Source organism: Mus pahari, chromosome 8, assembly GCF_900095145.1.
Source record: "Mus pahari chromosome 8, PAHARI_EIJ_v1.1, whole genome shotgun sequence".
Classification (NCBI taxonomy): domain Eukaryota; kingdom Metazoa; phylum Chordata; class Mammalia; order Rodentia; family Muridae; genus Mus; species Mus pahari.
The window spans coordinates 30,619,331-30,634,289 of record NC_034597.1 but is presented as its reverse complement, the minus strand read 5'-3'; the positions used below and the strand labels follow the sequence as shown (position 1 = coordinate 30,634,289).

Genomic DNA, 14,959 nt, shown 5'->3' with positions numbered 1-14,959 from the left:
AGAGGCGCCCTACTACCTAACACGCCCGTGCGCATTCTCCCAGCAGCTTCAGTGTCTGACCCTGCAGGATCGACACCAGAGACCTGTTCACGACTGATCCACAGAGCTCCTGGGGCCATACATCTCCAATGGGGGTCCACTTGGATCCTTTATTTAGCTAGCGCACAGTAAGACAGCACCATTAGGTGTTGGTGGGAGGCGCTACTCTGTCCGAATCCCACCCTGTCCGCGGCGATTACACACACACACACACACACACACACACACACACACACACACACACACACACACACACACACACACACACACACACACACACACACACACACACACACACACACACACACACACACACACACACACCCGAAGCCGCCTGGTTGAGTGCAAGAAAACGCTTGGAGCAGCGGTCACGACGTCCGGGACCCCTGTCCATATCTCCCATTTTTGCTAGCCCGGGTCGACCCGGCAGCGGCACTGGGGCTGTTTGGTATCCTCTGCTTGTTGTTCGGGGTGCGCCCCGGGGTACCCCGCTCCCGAGCGGCGGCGTAGCTTGCTGGAGTTTGACTCACGGGTGGCGGCGGCAGTAGCGGCACAGAGCCGCGGGCGGCGGGAGCGAGGCGAGCCCGGTCGCTCGCCCTCCGCGCTGCGCTAGGATTGGTTTCTCCCGGAGAGCGTTGACCGAGGGTTGGCTGCGGGCCGGCTGAAGAACAGGTGCACCTCATCGCCCAGGCTCGCCGAGTAACCACCGTACAAGGCTGCGTGCAGGGCTGGGCGAGGGGCTGCTAGGTTGGCCCCCTGTGTCGGAATGCGGCTTGTCGGCGCCCAGCATCCAGCGACTGCTCGCCCGGGCCCCTGAGGGTGACGTGAGGATTTGAGGTGGGGACAGCGGCGGTGCGGCCGGACGCCCCAGGGAGCGGGCCGGGCGCGGCGCACCGAGGATGCCGGCGAGGCTGGAGCGCACACAGGCGGCGGGCAGCATCAGCACCAGCGGCAGCATCAGCATCAGCATCCACGGCAGCATCAGCATCAGCGGCAGCATCAGCACCACCGGCAGCCGAGGGACCCCGTCGCGCAGGAGGCACCTAGGCGGGCTGCAGACTCGCCCCACGGCTCCCTGACCGGCCGGCGGCGCCGGGGCCAGTCTCGCCCCTCTACCGAGCGCCTCGCCGCCCCCTCCCCGGTCCGCGTCCCCTCCCCCGTCCTCTCCTCCCCGCCCGCCGCCCGCCTCTCGGGGGGAGGGGCGTGGGGGCAGGGAGCCGATTTGCATGCGGCCGCCGCGGCCGCTGCCTGAGCCGGAGCCCGCCGCCGCCGGAGCCCGCGCCCGCGCCCGCGCCCGGCCCGCGCGGCCCCATGCCTCTGGCGCGGCCCTCGGGGGGGCGAAGGTGAAGACCGGCTCCTAGGATGAGTGAAGGGGCGGCCGGTGCCTCGCCACCTGGTGCCGCTTCGGCAGCCGCCGCCTCAGCCGAGGAGGGCACCGCGGCGGCTGCGGCGGCGGCGGCGGCGGGCGGGGGCCCGGACGGCGGCGGAGAAGGGGCGGCCGAACCCCCCCGGGAGTTACGCTGTAGCGACTGCATCGTGTGGAACCGGCAGCAGACGTGGTTGTGCGTGGTGCCTCTGTTCATCGGCTTCATCGGCCTGGGGCTCAGCCTCATGCTGCTTAAATGGATCGTGGTAGGCTCCGTCAAGGAGTACGTGCCCACGGACCTGGTGGACTCCAAGGGAATGGGTCAGGACCCCTTCTTCCTCTCCAAGCCCAGCTCTTTCCCCAAGGCTATGGAAACCACCACAACAACCACTTCTACCACGTCCCCCGCCACCCCCTCTGCCGGCGGCGCCGCTTCTTCCAGGACGCCTAACCGGATTAGCACCCGGTTGACCACCATCACACGGGCACCCACCCGCTTCCCTGGGCATCGGGTGCCCATCCGGGCTAGCCCGCGCTCTACCACGGCACGGAACACTGCTGCCCCTCCGACGGTCCTGTCCACCACGGCCCCTTTCTTCAGTAGCAGCACGCCGGGCTCCCGACCCCCGATGCCAGGAGCCCCCAGTACACAGGCGATGCCTTCCTGGCCCACTGCGGCGTATGCTACCTCCTCCTACCTCCATGATTCCACTCCCTCCTGGACCCTGTCACCCTTTCAGGATGCTGCTGCCGCCTCTTCCTCCTCACCCTCTTCCACCTCCTCCACTACCACCACCCCAGAAACTAGCACCAGCCCCAAATTTCGTAAGTAGACGCCTGGCCATGCCGTGATTCACTGCCAAGTTTTTCTGCTCTCCGGCTTTCCTTTCTGCTGGTTGTCACTTCCCCATGCACGTTTGGGGCAGAATGTGAGGCTATGTTTAAAACTAGCCTCAAGGGGGCCAAAGGTGCTGGTCTATGCTGTGCCTGTGTGTGGAATAGGGGCGTCAAGCGAACCAAGGATATCTCTGAGCTAGGGCTCATACTTCAGTGGGTCCCAAATGAGAATAGACTCCTGTCTCCAATCAAAGGGTTAAGGCGAGTGCAAATCCTCACTGCAGACTTGAGAGTGAGCCCAGGTTGTGTTCCCCTAACTGGCCTGGGAGAGATGGTGCACCCAACCCTTCCCGCCCTCCTGTGGGAAGCATTTCTAAGCACAGCCCAAACTGGCCTATGAAAGACCACAGAGGGAAGTTATGACCAGTAGAGGGGGGTGGGAGGGGGAGAGGATATTGGATGCAGGTATTTGGTAGTGATGTCCTCAGGATATAGCTGCCTACTATTCCAGCTTCCCTGCTTAGGCAGTGACTAAGAAGGATTAATTAGAAGCCATTCAGAGAGCTAGGGAAATGAGGTGCTCCCAGAAGGACCCCTCCCCTCAACCTGTCCCTGGCCATTGCCAGGTGTGAAAATTGGTGGAAATTGCTTCTGTGGCCACTGGAGTGAGTTAACTGTGAAGAAATGCAAAGGGGACTCTGCAGAGCTGCGGGCCCCCAGGGTCCTGGAAAAGTAGGAGGGTTCCCCCCCCCCCCAGCTTTGCCAAGCCTTTGCTTTTGTTCCTTTCCCAGAGGGGTGAGGGGTGTAAACCTGATCTCCTCCTCCTCCTAGCTGGAAAAGATAAGCACACTAGGACCCGGTTTAGTACAAGGTCCAGGCTCTTTGTAATATGTCAGCCTTTGAATATAACATTTCAACCTGGTTCAGTCGGTGCCAACAGTGTGGCCAGTGTACCCCCTAAATATGGTCACTTTTTCTTTGTAACTGTAAGCTTTCTATTTTTATGAACATTGCAGGTAACTAATTGACCTCCACCCCACCCTCTCCCCTTAGTGAACAGAAATTGCAGGAACCTTCTGTTTGTACCTGAGGATCAGGATGGGAGAAGACATGTACAACCTGTGAAGGTTATTCAGGACAAGCCCCCAGTATGTCAGCTCAAGTTCCGAGCAAAGCTATTCTGGAAAAAAAAAAAAAAAAAAAAAAAAGGAAAAAAAGGAAGCAAAGAAAAGAATCGGTCTGGATTTGTTGCCTTCATGCTGTATTTGTATTTATGTTTTGAGCTGAAACATCTGGGCAAAAGAGTGTTCCTCTTTATCTGCTCAGTGTGGGAGCAAATCAGATGGTGGCTTTCAGTTGTGTTAATTTTATGTGTCCCTGACCCACAATCCTACCTTGGGTGTTACTTAACCTTTGTGACTTTTTTTTTCCTTTTTAAATTTACTGTACTTGTAAGTAAGGAGTAGGGGACAAAGACTTTTGCTTTTACTCTGCCTTAGAAAATTGCATCTATACCTCGATGGCCAGTGGAAGACATACAGGCAAAGAGGAGGAAGCTTCCTGCCACAAATGAGGATGGCAGTGGAGCCCAGCCCTGTGCAGCTTTCTTCTGCTGTGCTGAGCATCATTTCTGAGAGCCCATTTTCTAGAGGAGGGAGGGTGCTAGGTTCTCCTTTCAACAGATCTAGCTTGAGTGGTGTAAAGGGGTAAAGGGTGGTGCATGTGAGCACAGTCATTGGGCTGAAACAGGTTCTGAAGACCTAGGAATCTTCATCCGTTTGGTAGCAGTTGATATGAATAATGGATTGCAGATTTACTTCCCATCCTCGGGGCTGTGGAGCACACATTGGGGCATTTCCCTGTCCTTTCTGTATTGATTTCCTTACCTTCCATTCTGAGGCCGTCTTTAAAGAAGAGCCCGAGGTAATTATTTCTGCCCCTCCATGATCTTGTTCTACATTCAGTAGAAAGGAAGAGATGGCAGCCTGTTTAATAAGTCATGATTATTGACAGGGCTCTCAGCCTCAAGGAAGAGAGGTGGGAAATATGTGCAGGGTCTTGGTGCTTGCATAGACATGCAGACAGTTTTTGTTTGATTAGTAACTAGGGGTCCAGCTCTTTCTCTGTTTGAAATCCTTAAAACAGAGTTGAGTAAAGAGTTAAAAATGCAAACACACAGATTTAGCAGTCAATGATCTTGTTTACCTGCACCAATAAGGAGCATTTTAATGAAAAGAATAGGAAACTGTAGTTTCCATAAAAGGTGAGTTTAAATAGGCAGGCTGTATGGTAATTCAAAAGATAAACATAATTTATTTTTTATGTAAGGTTTTTGGTTGATTAATGAAAAGAGAGATAATTTCATTTGTGGGATTATCAACACTGCTACAATACACAGAATTATGGCCCAAGTAGCTCTCATTGAAATTATTCACTTGTTTTGATTATGGCCTTGAGTTCTCAGATGAGAACTTTCTTTGTGCACATCACAAGTCTCTATAGGTTTGTATTTCACTTTGGGTCTGCCCACCACCTACTGTTCCACCACCTACTGTTCAAAATGCAGGCAGTTAAAGATGATCTCCTGTTAGACTAACCAACATATTCTTTAATGACCAGGGTCTTGGCTTCTTGAACAGAACATTTCAAGGCTTACAGGATAAATACATGTGTGCTCATTTTTGGAAATGTTATGGCTGCTCTCTGTAAGATACCATAGCTCTTTGAGTAGAAGTTTGTTCACTGAGAAGGATAACAATGGCCAGTGGATAACATTTTTGCAAAAAATAAATGGTATTTTATTATCTACACTATTTGCTTTGTGAAGGGCTCATTTCTGATGACTATTATCTGTTTTTTGAGGTATTAGGGGAAAAGTAAGACTGAACTTAAACAGCAAGCAAACAAAGAAAGTTTTGCAGTTGATTCTTTGCTTTCCTTTTTGATCTCTTTTGCCAAAACTTTTCTGTGTTCCTGAAACTTCTTGCCTTTTCAGTGACCCTGTGCTGGCCTTTCCTGCAGACTTTTCGAAAACAAATACTTGAATATATTGCTACTGTAAGATCAATGGAATAGGATTCGTCTGAAGCTGTTTTGTAGTCTTGGTATAGGTCAGTTAGCATCTTTTAGACAATGGAGAATATGTACTACAGACAGAGAACAGTGGTTTTGTACAATGTATCAACACTTATCCTTTGACAGCAGTTGGAATTCCTTCTTCTGATTTCAAACATGCTTATAGAGCACTGTCAATGAAAACAGGGATTGTTCTAGAGTCTTGAAACTCATTTACTTAGCAGAAAGCACTCTTAACAGGCGAAACAACAACAACAACAACAACAACAACAACAACAACAAATCAAGCCACTGGTTAAGTTCAAAGCCAAGTGCAGCTGTTAATGTATTGTACTTGCAGTTATATTTGAATAGCTCTATAGGGATGTCTCATGAGCAAGATCACAAGTATTGAATAGTATACTCAGAGAAGGAATTTGAAGGTAAAATGTCCTATTGATGTTTGAACATGGCATAGGGGGGATGTTTTAATTTACTCATCTAGTTAAATAGTTTTATTGAATCATATCACTTGTGATTTTAAAGAGAGCCATTGCTGAAGTCAATTGTTTTCCCATTTTCCTTTTCAACATCTTTACTTCTTGAGTAAGAGTGCTCTGTTGCTTTGTTAGGAGCTTCAGGTATAATTGATTTAAATACAGTTAAGCTGGCACCTTATGTTCTGTCTACGTGAGTCAAGGTGTTAAGAGGAATCCCAGCAGAGAAGGTTCTGATCTCACTCATGCATGGTGGTCAACATGAGAGGATTCAGAACTCAAGACCAATGTGCCCGATGAAGTGCAGCTGAATTTATTTCTCCTGTGAGCTTGCATGGCATTCTGAGAACGTTTTTATTTTCTTTGTCATTATTGCAGGATTATGGAGCTATTCTCCTTTACCCTGTTATACTGTTAGTCTTGAAACATGCATACTTCATTTTGTGTTCCTAACCAAAATTAAAGCAATATTGTGGGAGCGAGCATAGCTCTTCCAGATGGCTTTGTGGACCCTCTTGAATTTAGTCTAACTTCACTGAAAACAGTATTTTATGCATCCGCCCCTGGTGTTGAAGAACTTTGGTAGGGGATCAGGGATGATTTTGCGAGTGAAGAGGGACTTGTGGGCTTGGTTTGTGAGTATAGAACCAATTTTTTTGCTGTTTCTCAGAGGAAGGTAATAAACCAAAATCAACATCAACAGCAAGCAATGCCGGCTCTAGCATTCTCTTTGTTACAGAAGAACTCAGGTTCTCTAAGATTACTATGGGTCACAGAAGAAGTCCTGGTACATATTTCAAATCAGTGCTGTCCCCAGGGATCCAACGTGTGTAGAAAGAAGTTGCCCCTTTCTCAGGATCTTGCCAGTCTGACTTCTGGTTGTACCACACTGAAAAGAAAGATGGTGTTTGACTTATTCCTTTTGTAGAGATTCTTTTCTCAAATTCTCATATCTAGAGCCAAAGCATATCATGATATCCTATCAGGGGTGCTGAAATGAAAGATGAAAATTGGCCCTGAAATATATAAAAGCAAAGGGCAAGACATAAATGTAAGTCTTTAAAATTCAATTGAATCACTTCTGAATAGGATTGAAATTCATTTCAATCTTCAGGCTTGTGTGGTGGGTAAGAACAGCACCATGTTGCCTTGAAAAATTGCACTGGCCTTAAACCTCTTACTCAGCCTCACCGGGAAAATTCATATAGGCCTCTGTGCCAAACTAAAGGGGGAAGGACCCAGCCTATAAGAAACTCATCTATGACAGACAGCAGTTGTGCGTAAGCTTTTCCTACTCACTCGACTATCAATGAAAGTGGTAACTTGTACTTAGCTTGACTTTCCATTTCTCCATTCTTACAGATTTCATTCATTCGTACATTGCCTTGCCCCTTACTGTATTGAAGGATGGCTATGCCTGACCAGTTCTTAAAGGCATTTAACTTTGTGTTTATTCTTCAGATCTTTATTTCTTTGATTATGGTATAGACAGTACTAATTGAAGAAAATTATCTTAAATATCTCTATATAAATGCATATCATTTAAGGGCTTGCTTCCTTCCTTCCTTCCTTCCTTCCTTCCTTCCTTCCTTCCTTCCTCCCTCCCTCCCTCCCTCCCTCCCTCCCTCCCTTCTTTCCTTCCTTTCTTCCTCCCTTGNCCTTCTTTCCTTCCTTTCTTCCTCCCTTGCTTGTTTGCTTTGTGTGTGTAAGTGTGTGTGTGTGTGTGTGTGTGTGTGTGTGTGTGGGTGGGTGTGTTTGTGTATGTGTGTTTAGGAGAGGTTGGGATTTTTTATTTTTAGTTTTGTGATTGAGATTTTAAAATATTTTACATTTGTAAAATATTTTAAATAAATTTTAAATAAGGCATATTGAACTTCCTTAATTGATTTAGGAAGTTAAAACATATATTTCCACTTATATAATTGAACAAATTCTTTTTTTTTTTTTTTTTTTTGGTTTTTCTGTATAGCCCTGGTTGTCCTGAAACTCACTTTATAGACCAGGCTGGCCTCGAACTTAGAAATCCACCTGTCTCTGCCTCCCAAGTGCTGGGATTAAAGGCTTGCGCTACCACCACCAGGCAATTGAACAATTTCTTGTTTTATTGGTTTACAAAAATTATGTAATATTCATTGGATATTACTGAAAATTTGTTTTTCTTCATTATATTAGCTTATTTGACACTAATTTGATAGCATTTATTGGATTCAACATTGCAATCATATAATTTAAATATACATTAATATTATATTTTTATAGTTCATGTGATACATTTAACCTTTTTATATTTACTTTAAAAATTCTCAGAAAACCTTAAATGTTTTTTTTTTGTTTGTTTGTTTTAAAAAGTTTATAGAAGTCACTGTGTAAAAAGTAAATAATTATTCGGGTGTGGTGGCACATGCCTTTAACTCTAACACTCAGGGGACAGAGTTCTCTGTGAGTTTGGGTCTGTGTATGGTGGAAGTCACTTTGGCCAACAGAGAGAGCCTCATCCCAGCAAGGGCTACAGAGGAAGACCCTGTCTCAAAAAGAAAGAAAGAGAGAAAGAAAGAAAGAAAGAAAGAAAGAAAGAAAGAAAGAAAGAAAGAAAGAAAGAAAGAAAGAAAGTAAGCAAGCAAACAGCAGCAGGAGGAGATAAGGAGAAGGAGGAGGAAAGGAAAGGAAAGGAAAGGAAGAAGACAAACAAACATTATACACCCATTCTTCCCATATCTTGTTTTAGAGACATAGTTTATTCTTGAATATGTGTCCGGTTATTTAAGACTAGCATATGCTTCCAGAGAATCATACACTAATTAGTGGCTTCTGGTTTAAAGTATTACTGAAGAAGTCGACTGAGGTGATATATACTTGGAATCTTACCCTCTTGAGGTCAAGACAGTGACATGAATTCAAAGCTAGCCTGAACTTCATTAAAAGATGTGGTCTAAAATATAAAACAAGACAAAAAAAGGGAGGCATTAGTGAAGGAATTTATAGGCAAATGATTTCCACAGACACTGTAGTGTGTTCTCTGGAAGTCTTTCATAGTTTTATTCCCTGCCCATCTAATTTAAGGTAATTTCTTTCCTTTAAAAAAATATAACCTCACCTTTTGGAGTTTCTTCAAAACATACAACTGCAATTTAATTGAAAGTACAATTATCTTTCATTTCCACAATTATGTATCCTTGGCTTACATAATATTTAGCTAAATTGCATAATTGTCATAACATTGGCATAAAGAAGTTTGTTACCCCTACCATATTGGTTAGGGAATAATTCGCCCACCAGCTGTGGAAATCATTGGGTGGATGTGAGACTGGCCTTTCCACTGAGCCCAAATTTGTATGCCTCTCAGACGTTGAAGAAGGAAGGCAGTGTTAACCAGCTAGCAAAAGAGAATTATATGGAAAAATTGACTGTTTTAGAAGGTGACAGTCGGAGAAAATGAGCTGTTGCTGTATTTACAAGGAATAAAGGATTGTTCCACCAAAGTGGAACAACAATAGAGATGCTTACCAACAACCATGATGACAAGAATGACAGCCACAGACATGCATCTCTGTTCCTTATACTAAGGAACTGCACAGCATAAAACACTGATCCATCCTCTCACAGCTCCCCCCTTGGCATCTGGAGTATGATGCCCATAGACTAGCTCTACTCTCTCCTGTAAAACACACTACTGACTTTCTGTCAGTGTTGACTGGTTATTTCATGCAGGGGCACACTACTCAGTACACTGAGTGGAAACACTGGACCTTGTTAGCTGTCTGAAGTCTCTCCTCTATGTTGTGATACCAAAGCATGCACAGTACTGGAAGAGGTAGAGATATGCCAACATGAGTCACTTGTAAAAGTCCAGAAACAGCCCACCATGTCTTCTCCATTGCTTGTTAGGTTCTCATTTATTTAAACACAAGTTTAACATGGAGAAAAGCTGATATTTGGGAGAACCTGAGTGAGACTGTAGAATGACTTGCAAGCCTACAGCCTGGAGATCAGAAGACAGGATGCCCAGGGAATGCCCGGGATTTATTTTGTACCATTGCTTACAGAGTCCAATTGTCAGCAGCTCTCTAAAGTTTGCATAGAATTTAAATGAAAGTAGGGAAAGTCTGCATTGCACTCTGTTCCCATCCAAGCAGTCATCATAAATGAGGTTCTCGAGGACAAACAGGTTTGTTTCTCTATGAAAGATCTGTTTTAGATATGGGTTTGTACTCTGGGAACCTTAATAATATTTCTAAAGCATATATTATGAAGTCTGTCTGTTGGAAACTCATTCCCTGTTTGCTGTTGTTATAAGTGTTAATATTTTGAGTTGGGCCAGTCACTGTTCCTGAACCACAGGCTATTGTTCCTAGGCATGAAAACAGTCAGTTGGAAATTATCCTGCAAAGATGAATTGTGAATGACGTTTAGTTACAGAACTTTAGCAGTGTCCATGGTAAATATTTTTCTTTGTTGCTTTTTTTAAAAAAGTGATAACACACACCAAAGTGCCAAAAGAACTGCTTGTTTATTTATCTAGATTACACACAGCCTAAACTATGATAACCCATGTGTATTACTATAAACTAATAGTTCCCTAAAGGAGAAAACCACAATAGCACAAACATTTGCAGTCAGATTTACTTTAGTTCTATATGATGTTTTTCTTCGAGGTGTGGGAGGGTTCTTCACAGGACTCCAATTTTGGAAGAATTTTGAGACTTAGGTAACAATGGAAATGAGAGTGGCCATGTGGAGTCTTGCTGTGAACAAAGAGAGTTTGTGTTACCCTGACATTTTTTTTATCTGACTTATTTTTGAAGGACAGACTCAAATATCCTTAGTACAATCATGCAGGCAATGAACTGGCCTGAAAGTTCTCATATGAAATGCCTGAAGCTGTACAGATTTAAAGATAGATTTAATATTTAGTAACCAAATTCAAAGGAACCATTTAAGTGTTAGTGGTTATTTCTGGATTATTAAATGAATTTTGGTGGTGATCAGGAATATAGAAGGGGTGCTTGACAAGTAAATGATGAGGTACCTGGAAATGCTTGATTCTCTTAATACACAATGACTACTACAAACCATCCAGGAGATCTGGGAGAAAGATCGACGAGAGATGTTCATCAGAAGACACCCCAAAGCAGATCCACTCATCTCTTTTCTTTTTACTTCTTGGTTTATGTATCAGAGATCTTTTTTATTTATACATGAAAAGAATATTCTTTTGGATAATTTGAATGATGATCGAGATGTGAACTTATATATAAAATTATGGAATGTTTGAGGACACAACTCATTGGTAGAATGTTTATAGAGTGCTTGAATAGTATGTATAAGGCCATGGTTTAATTCCTTCTAATACACACACACACACACACACACACACACACACACACACTCACTCACTCACTCACTCACAAACATACACTTACATACATCAAAATGGAAACTAGTAAATTAGTAAGTTTTATTGTAATTGATTTAAATAGCCATTCTGAAACCTAGGATTAGTGTAATGTTAGGAAACTTTACTATCAAAACCTAAGATGACATGAGTAAAATGAGCAAATCTTGTAGACAAAGAATGACAGATCATCAAAACAACAGGCAGAGTCAATAGAATTCTCCCTTGACCAATTGAGTGGTGTTTACCGCTATTAAATATATTAGCTTCGAAATATATTTAGGTTGGATTGTTCTTATAATTATAACAGATAGATTAAATATTCTAAAAACTAATGAATTGTGGTTTGTATTAAAAGTAGGTAGGTTATATTGAAACTATTCCATGTAGCTTAAAATTTTTTTTAAATACCCATGGAAGAAGGTGAGCAGGTTAAAAGTAGAATATATTTGTATTTGCTTGAGAAATCAGTACTTGTATTATCAAGGAAGACAGCAGGTACATGGTAAAAGAAAAGACTTGAACTCTAACAAATATTTGGTATTTCTATGCTTCATATATATATATATATATATATATATATATATATATATATATATGTAAAATTAATACAGAAAGTAAATTTTTATTTACATAATAGTGATGTTATGAGGCCATTAGATTTGGATTTTAATAATCTTAAGGATGTTATGACACATTTATTATTTAATATTCATCTAAAACTTATAGTAGAATATTAAATAAGATACCAATTACATAAGCCTTATAGATTTAAAGATAAGTTTAATATTAAGTTACCAAATTCAAATTGTTAGTGTTATTTTAAGTGTTAGCGGTTATTTCTGGATTATTAAGTGAGACTCTACTTAACTTATTGTACTTTTCTAAAATATTTTCTGTAGTTGAGTTAATGGTGTGTGTTATTTCTGTAATCACAAGTAGTTAAATTGTTGAAGAAGTATGGGGAAATCCTCCTGAATTCGTTTTTAGTTTTTTCTCTTTCCTATCTGTGCTTTAAATGGTATTGTCAGCATGAAGATTTTGACTGAGTTGAGGCCCTCCTAGGAAATATATTTTCCTTTGTTGCTTATTTCTAGGAAACCCTATGGTGGTTTAACCTAGCCTTGTCCTTTCAGGAGCAGAGACAAGTATGGACCTTTAGTAAACCATTAATGACCCTTGCTGTCTGCAGATGTTGGTCGGTTGTCAGCGTTAGTCTTATGGATGGAAGTATGCAATGGAAACCTGTAAGTCAGATGTCTGTTCCCTGCACACTTGGTCTGGATTAAGGATGAGAAGAATGTGAAAAGAGATGGTGGTAGTGTTGGGTTGAGGCAGGCTTACCACAGATGGAGTAAGTGAATGAGAGGAAAGACTAATCCAGAGATTTACTAAGGACTGCTAGCTGCTCCCAGAATCAACAGAGTAGATAGCCAAATTACAGATAGACACACTACACTGACCAGGAGCCAGGAGAGAGTAGTGATTTATGGAACAAAAGATAAATTGTGTTCAAAGATAAGTTGTGTCTCACAGAAAAGCTCACAGTCCCAGTGAGGAACAGAAAGAGCTGGAATGAAAATGTACTGTTTATATAATTTACTATGAGAAGTCAAGATATTGATTACCTTTGGGGAGTAAGGAACTTACCCTCACTGCTAATATTTTGCATATCATTTTGGTTATGGGAGATATAAAATGTATTCTCATATGTATCCTTTTGGCTTATATACTTTTTATGTAAATGAGCACATATTTCAAAGATAAAGGATTTGTTTGTTTGTTTAGAACATGTATGTGGCTTTTTACCAATTCATGCTACCAGGGTGGTGGACCAGGCTTATGTGATTTGCTATTTGTAAATCTTGGACCATAAGTGTAGTTCCCTACAGCCTACAAGATGCAAAGACCATTCTCCAGGCTTTTCTTTTCAAGCTCTGGCCTGAGGAGATACCCCATGCAGTCAGCTTCACTTCTTCCTGATTTAAGCCTTTTTGAATGGATATTTTGTGTTGTTATATCAGGGTTAGCTTTACTTATTTCAGGAGTGCTTTGCAAAGTGTTATCATTTTTCTCATATATATATATTTCTAAAAACATTTTTGTTTACTGATGGTGCCTGCAAATAAACTCCAGCTCTGCAAATAGAGGTGTATTATACAAAAGTGTGCTAATTTGTATCCTGTTACTTGGACCAACTTGGGGAGGAAAGGGTTTATTTAATTTACACTTCCAGGTCACGAGCCATCATGGAGTAATGTCAGAGCCAGAACTCAACCAGGAGCTTTAGGTAGAGCTCAGGGAGGAATGAGTTTACTGGCTTGCTGTCTGGCTAGCTTTCTTAGATAGACAAGGTCAACTATCTGGTGATGGTACAGTCTAATCCAAAGGGTACCTTCTCGCATCAATCATAAATCAAGAAAATCTGTTTCAGTGGACTTAGGCCATTCTGATCAAGGTAGTTCTTCCAAAATGAGTCTAGGTTGGGTCAAGTTGATAATAAAAGCTGACATGGATAAGAAACCCAATTCATTAATTACACTGTGGTTTTGTTAAGCAGAATGTAAATATGAGAGATTGCATAATCTCTGAAGCCTGTTTCCAACATGAAAGTATATCAGGCCATTTCAGAAATGATTTATTGGTGATGACAAGCAAATGTTTCATTTCCTAAGAAGAATTGTCTTTGGCAGAGAAATTCAGAAGTGAGGGTAAGGGAAGACTTTGGTCATTAGTGATCGCATAGACCTGTAGTACCAGTACTGTAGAAACAGTCCTTCTCTCTGGCAGCAACTAGCAACCGAGAGAGCCAGCAAGAGTGATGGATTTAGTTCTCCTCTATAGGTTCTTCATTGGGAACAAGGTGGTTGACATTACTAATTGCAGGTGTTGATATGTAAATGCACAGATGCACTTCTCCCATCTCTAAATGAACTCTCCAGAAAGCCACACACAACCTTACATTGCACAAATTCCATCATCTTCCATCTCTTAGTCCTATCCACATGATGAGTCCAGCCTGTAAACCAAAAACATCATTCCTTTTTAATGCTGTGCAGTATTAACATATGATTGCCAAAGGTGCTAAGTGGGCTATGGAAAAAGGATCCCAGATATAACCAGGAAGGGGGTACATATGTGTGTGTGTGTGTGTGTGTGTGTGTGTGTGTGTGTGTGTGTGTGTGTGACAATCAATTCATACAGGAGGCTTTGCCTCTGAGAAATCAGAACACAGTCATGAGTTGATTTAGGTGATGCCATTCAATCAGGGGCTGCCTCTTGTTATTCTCTTAGTATCTCCACTTGCAAATTTTTTAGATATCCGAAAGCTGTTATTTTGGGTTAAATCTAGGGATGTGTTGATGTGACTGTGGATAAACTGAACATCCTTGAAACACAGCAATTTTACTGCTTCATAGAGCACTTTGAAACAGCAATGCAGTGAAGTCAATACTTAAATATATCTCACACAGATTAGAGCTCATGTCTTGAGTAATTTACAGCAAGCTAGCCTTTGGGAATCTTTAGAATGCCCTGTCTAGAGTCCAGGCATGTGCTGAAAATATCCCAGGTACTGTCACTTTCTTGCCTCATAGCTAGGTCTGGCCTCCCTAGTTCCTCTCCCTAGTTCCTCTCCACTCTAAGGAAAGGTGAAATTGCTACCCACTTCTTCAGAGGGGTCTCTCTCTCTCTCTCTCTCTCTCTCTCTCTCTCTCTCTCTCTCTCTCTCTCTCTGTCTGTCTGTCTCTGTGTCTGTCTCTCTGTCTCTCTGTC

The 14,959-nt window shown here is 42.9% G+C and overlaps 1 protein-coding gene across 2 annotated transcripts in view; it reads left to right on the top strand.

Annotated features, from left to right (window-relative positions):
- Window positions 1-1,113: 1,113 nt before the first annotated feature.
- Window positions 1,114-14,959, top strand: part of Nrg3 (neuregulin 3) — a 1,055,513-nt gene continuing 1,041,667 nt past the window's right edge. Inside the window, exon 1 of one of the 2 annotated variants that reach the window (XM_021203112.2) lies at window positions 1,114-2,230. In XM_021203112.2, coding sequence (XP_021058771.1) covers window positions 1,402-2,230 — 829 coding nt within the window. In that variant the 5' untranslated portion in view covers window positions 1,114-1,401. The remainder of the gene's footprint in view (window positions 2,231-14,959) is intronic. The other variant, XM_029541389.1, reaches the window with a different exon arrangement.